At 42.6% G+C, this 6000-nt stretch overlaps 1 protein-coding gene across 2 annotated transcripts in view; it reads left to right on the top strand.

The window, feature by feature from the left end:
- The first annotated feature begins 463 nt into the window (after positions 1 to 463).
- The window catches only part of znf507 (zinc finger protein 507), a 29375-nt gene continuing 23838 nt past the window's right edge, over positions 464 to 6000 (top strand). The window contains exons 1-2 of one of the 2 annotated variants that reach the window (XM_073464145.1): positions 464 to 547; positions 2982 to 5417. In XM_073464145.1, coding sequence (XP_073320246.1) covers positions 2985 to 5417 — 2433 coding nt within the window. In that variant the 5' untranslated portion in view covers positions 464 to 547; positions 2982 to 2984. The remainder of the gene's footprint in view (positions 548 to 2981; positions 5418 to 6000) is intronic. The other variant, XM_073464146.1, reaches the window with a different exon arrangement.

Here is a 6000-nt window from a genome sequence, read left to right as displayed (position 1 = left end):
TAAAAGATTATATAAATATTATATAAAGATTGTACAATGACATGCAGTTGTGCCCCCCACCATGTTACACACAGAGACAATCTAAAGGAGAGCTAGAAGAAGAAATTATTTTCACTCAACTAAAAGGACTATATAAAGTTATTTGTGGTGGAGTGGAAAGAAGGATGAGGTGCGGGTTGAGGAGTCTCAGGCTGATGAGGCTATTATCTTATGTATCCCTAATTTTGCCTTTGCATTATGATATTGGTCACTTTATTTTCAACATTTCCCCATGGACCTATTACTGCACTCGTCTCGAAACACTGAACGCACCGACACTGAATGTACGACGCAGTGTTTTACGAGCAGTACTTGAAGGCAGCATTAGACAATCCGTCAATCATCGGCCCGCGTTGGTCACCTGACCTAAACTCAAAGTCACGTGACCGATATTCCATCCTCGCCATTTTGCAATGTGGGAGAGAGGGAGGCCACTTTTTATGGCTAACGAATAACACAAAGCAGTTTTATGTGTTGAGGACAAAGAGCGTCGAGCCATTCCGTGTCAGTGAGTATATTTTCATTCAGATACAGCCATGTGCTTCTCCGTCACTTATTAACCGAAAACATAATTAAAATACCCTTGTACACTCATGTGTGTAACTGCTAGCACTGTGAGAGACTCGTGTGGTGTCTGTCACTGTGTGTGTGTGTGTGTATGTGTGTGTTTGAATAGCAAGCAGCAAGCTGTGAAGCTAGCAGTGTGTGTCCTGCTGCCTTTCACTCAATGTTCGTGTTTTTTTAATTCCTTAAGTGTTTTTAGTGTCGCAGCAGCTCCATTATGTCAGCTAACATTAGCCTGAAATTTTTGTCAAGTGGTTATTCGATGCTTCGGTGTGAGTTGAGAGACTGTGTTCAACTTCATCCTACAGGGGAATGAAAGTGGATGAAATATTTTTAGATTGTGACCTAGCAGGTGCTCATCTGAGACTGGTTAAAGCCACATGATGGTGTCTACGGAGAGGCTACACTGACCACAGTCACATTTAACCTCATAGAAATGTGCCAAATGTACTACAGAAAGCCTAGCTTGAATCTGTGCGAGTGACAAACTTTACGTTATTTGACAGTGAGTTGTTTATGTATCAGATTGACATTGTTTGGATGAGAGATTATAGATTGAAGAAGTCCATTATTGTTGACTGAATTATTGTGTTAATAACTCAAGGACAGATTTTGTGTAGCTCCACTCCTTTTTCATCCTGGGTTACATCCAATAGTTTTTGGATGTGGTAGTTCTCCAAATGTGTATCCTACTGTTATGACATATTCATACAGATGCAGAAGTAGGAGAAAGAGGAAGATGATTTGTGGTCAGAAAGTAGGAAAGAGGAAAGTGTTGGATTTCCAGACATGAAAGGAATTTAACCACATGAGTTGTATAATGTCCCTCAAGCTCAGATTGTAAACAGATGCACATGGTGCTGTTTGAAGGCCAGTCTGCTGACCAGCAGTGGCTGAGCTTATCAAGACTGAATTGACCTATCACACTTATCATAGTGGACATTTGGGCTACTTCCCTTTTCCTCTAAAAAGCCAATCCCCTCACCCGTTTGCTGCAATGTCAGTATGGTCAATTATGTATCTTCTTGGCTGAAAAAACATCCCCTATTTTTCCTCAACAGATTTAAATAATGGAAAATGCAATTGATACAATCAGTAAAACACTCTTTTTCAGTTGCTTTGCTCTATTTTACTGTGTAAAACTCTAAATGCAAAGAGCCAGATTGACTTGCTAAATTCTTATTTTTTCACAAAGAATGCTGTGCCTAGAGGGGCACTTAGTGCAGTTTTTGACAGGGAAATTCCAACTCAGAATTGTAATGTTTACAACATTAATGAGGTAATAATACAAACTCAGAAATGTTTAATTTTTCCATAACTGCATAAACAAGCTGTTCTCAGAGGAAAATAAGGTCCCCAGAACAAAAAACAAAGTAAAACAGTATGAAATTGTGTTGTCCTTTAAGGTCAGTTTGTGGAGTCAGTTCATTCAGTCAAGAAAATGAAGAGTTTATTTAGTTTGTTTAGGCAGGAAAAAATCAATAAAAATCTTCTCTTCAGATAAAAATTTCTTCCCCAAAACTACGTATTGCACCTTTTTAAATACAAGTTAAAAAGTACAACTAACATGCTCAGAATATAGACAGATATATTAGCACAAGCGTCGATACTTATTACCAAGCATACAGTTCACTAAATTAGAGATTGGTCGATCATTTGTTTTTCTTAAATTAATTGCCATTTATTTTGAAAATTGATTGATCCTTTAAGTCAAAATTCTCTGATTCTACTTTCAGAACTGTGAATGTGGTTGTTTTACTCCTCTATGACAGTAAACCGAAAATCTTTGGGTTGTGGACGAAAAAAGACATTAGATCATGGCATCTTGGGCAACACTGATCAATGATTTTCACACATTTCTAACATTAAAAGATCAAACAACCAATTGATTAATTATTGAATTATTATTCAACAGTGAAAATGGTCATTTATTTTGCAAGCTTTTGTCCCTATTTTAAGTTTATTTAACTGTTCATTTATTATTTACCTTGATATAATAATGAATTGAATGAATATGTGACCAAATCTACTGGGCCAAAAATATACATACAGTAACTCTTATATTTGGTTAAATGTCTCTTGTGATGTATTACAATCCCTCCAGTAGTTTGCAATTGCCAGTCCCCATGAATTCTGCATGACCTTTCAATACACCGCATCATTACTATGATTGGATAAAATTGCAGATTTCACAGGGATTGTCAATCGCAACTTTGTTGAGGGACTGGTATTACCTTGGAATGCAACATTTTGGCATAAAAGTTCATAAATAGTATTTCTAAATATTGGTATCCATATCAGTAGTCAAAAAAATGTAATGTACCATATAGCAGAAACCAGTTTACACACTCATTTCTTTGTTCCCTTCTGTCTGCCAGGTCATGGAGGAGATCAGCAATGTAGCTGTGCTCATCACACACTCTACAAACTCCAATGCCGCCTCCTCCTCCTCCATGCCATCAGCACTAGGATCAGTTTCTCAAACCCAAACACAGCAAGTGGTGGAGGACGACACCTCACAGAATTTTCAGCAGAAACAAGCTGCAGATTCTCTCATTCAGGTCATTGAGAAACTCAGCAAAATTGTGGAGAAGCGGCCCCAGCGCCGCTGTAACTTTGCAGGACAGAAAAGAACAATCCAACACGCTGCTGCTGTGGGGGGTGGAGGAGGTGTGGAGGTGATGAGGGGGAGCAGGGGAGGTTCTCCCTTGAAGAAACTTAAGAGGAACTTTAAGGAGCAGGAAAGTGTAGAGGATGTGATATTAGATGGCAGCACGGCTGAGGGCGCTCTTTCTTCACCTGTGTCAGGTGACAGTAACAACAACATCACCTCCACGGTAACGAAGGTAGCCAGCAACCCCAACAGCAGCGACCACAAGAGGACAGTGACATGCTATCAGTGTAGCCTGTGCCCCTATCTCTCCCAAACGCTGCCTCTGCTGAAAGAGCACCTGAAACAACACAATGAGCAGCACAGTGACCTCATTCTCATGTGCTCCGAGTGTCGCTTTACATCAAGAGACCAGGGGCAGCTGGAGGCACATGTCAGACTGCACTTCAACAATGATGACAACCTGAAGAGGAATCCTACTCTGTCGGATACCTACATTGAGGGCACGGACGAGGATTTAAAAAAGCAAGATGGGGACTGGACTGGGAGCAGTGACAGTATAGGAACTGAGGTAATCAAAGGCCCAGTAGACGGTTCCAAGGAGCTATCACAGAAGAAGAAATGGTATAGCTATGAGGAGTATGGATTGTACCGCTGCCTGATCTGCAGCTATGTGTGCAGCCAGCAGCGAATGCTCAAGACCCATGCCTGGAAACATGCTGGCCTGGTCGACTGCTCTTACCCCATCTTCGAGGATGAAGACGGGATTCTCACAAGGAGAGAGGCCCAGGCTGCAGCTAACACTGTGGGAAGCAGAGAGGACATAGTTGTTCTTTCTCCAGTTCTTCAAGATAAAAACCTGCAAAAGCTCCCCACTGCCTTCAAGCTCCAGCTGTTTGCTAGTCCATTGGCTATTGAGAACAAAGGGGATGTGTTGACTCATCCGATTTCTGATCTCAATGAAAATCCAAAAATAGTAGCGAAAGAAGAGGAAAGTGAGTACCCCATCAAAGACCTGACCTCTGAGGAGCCCATGGTGGAGGTACAGGTCACGACAGAGGCAGAGTCTGAGGTGGAGATTGATAGTCACCATGACAGCACCTCTGTTACAGACAGCTTACTGTCATCAGCTCAGAAGATTATCAATAGCAGTCCCAACAGTGCTGGCCATATCAACGTGATTGTAGAACGCCTTCCTTCCGCTGAAGATTCAGGAATGGCAACCAACCCACTCCTTCTCAGCCCAGATGTGGACAGGGACAAGAGTATACTGGATCCGGAGGAGGTAGAGCAGGATCATGTGGTAGCAGTGAAGGATGAAGTGGTCCCTGGCTCCAGCACAGGTAGCACTGCTGACAGCCAGCTAGAAGGAGGAGCTAATATTAAGTCCACTGTTGCTGTAAGTAGTGATTCTCCAAGGGATGAAAACATCCCCCCCGCTGGTCGCAAGAGGACACATTCTGAGTCCCTCCGCCTGCACTCTCTGGCTGCTGAGGCCCTGGTAGCTATGCCTATGAGGACACCTGAGCTTCCCACCTCCAGCCCCAAGGTAAGCCTGAAGACCATTACAGCCCAGGCACAGAGCCAAAACACAGGCCAGAAACTGGTAGAGGTGACTACAGCTGGACAGAAGGTTTCCGACATAGGGGCAACAGGCCTGTTGGACTTGGAGCTTCATAGCAAGGGCAGAGAGGAAGATTTGCAGTCCCTGGGTCTTGGCGAGGGAGATGAGGAGGGCCCTGCCACCAAAGCTGGCATCAGCCTGTCACTGCTCACCGTCATTGAAAGACTCAGAGAGCGCTCAGACCAGAATGCCTCAGATGAGGACATCCTAAAAGAGCTTCAGGACAATGCACAGTTCCAAAACGGAGCCATGGCAGGTGTGGTCACAGGGAACGGAGCTGGGAGTTACATGTGTAGCATCCCAGGAATGGACGGGTTGGTTGCCTCTCCTGATGGTGGTCTAGTGGACTACATCCCCAGCAGTGAAAGGCCATACCGGTGCCGCCTGTGTCGTTACAGCAGTGGCAATAAAGGCTACATCAAACAGCATCTACGGGTGCACAGGCAGAGACAGCCATATCAGTGTCCCATCTGTGAGCACATTGCCTCGGACAGTAAGGACCTGGAGAGCCATATGATCCACCACTGCAAGACCAGGATGTACCAGTGCAAGCTGTGCCCAGATGCCTTCCACTACAAGGTGAGGACACTTCAGAGCTCACATAATGCATTTTAATTTTTTTTATGTCATATGTAATCGAGTAACCAGAATATTTAAATTGTATATCACTTTTTTTATTATGTTAAGGGGTCAACCATTACGAATTACACGTATCTAATAGTTTTTGTCAAATCCATCAAATATCTCCTCATGATCCACTTGCTATCAGTTCTCTTGAGTGCACTGACAAAAAAATCCAGTGTTCGTATGCAGCCCTGATTATGTAAATGGTAAACAAACAAACTATTCCAGCCAGTTTTTCTAACATAATGTTTGTAACTTGTGTGGCTGGTAGCATCAAATTACTTGGCCATGGACATTCACCCAGCTTTCCTGTTTGCCAAGACTTTCTGTCATTATGATACCTATAGTTTCCACCACTCCTACAACTGGACTCCTACAGTTCTGAATGTCATTTTTCTCCATATCCTCATTATTTTTCTAAAAATACACATTACAGAAATGTTCAGTTTGGAATGTTCACATAAAGATATAGATTTAATCAGAGTAAGGAATATAGTGATACACACCATAAGATGATAAAAACTTTTGAAATGTTCAG

The sequence above is a fragment of the Pagrus major genome, chromosome 4 (genome assembly GCF_040436345.1).
Source record: "Pagrus major chromosome 4, Pma_NU_1.0".
Classification (NCBI taxonomy): domain Eukaryota; kingdom Metazoa; phylum Chordata; class Actinopteri; order Spariformes; family Sparidae; genus Pagrus; species Pagrus major.
Note: the sequence above shows the minus strand (reverse complement) of the source record. Positions and strands in the feature narration are given on the sequence as shown.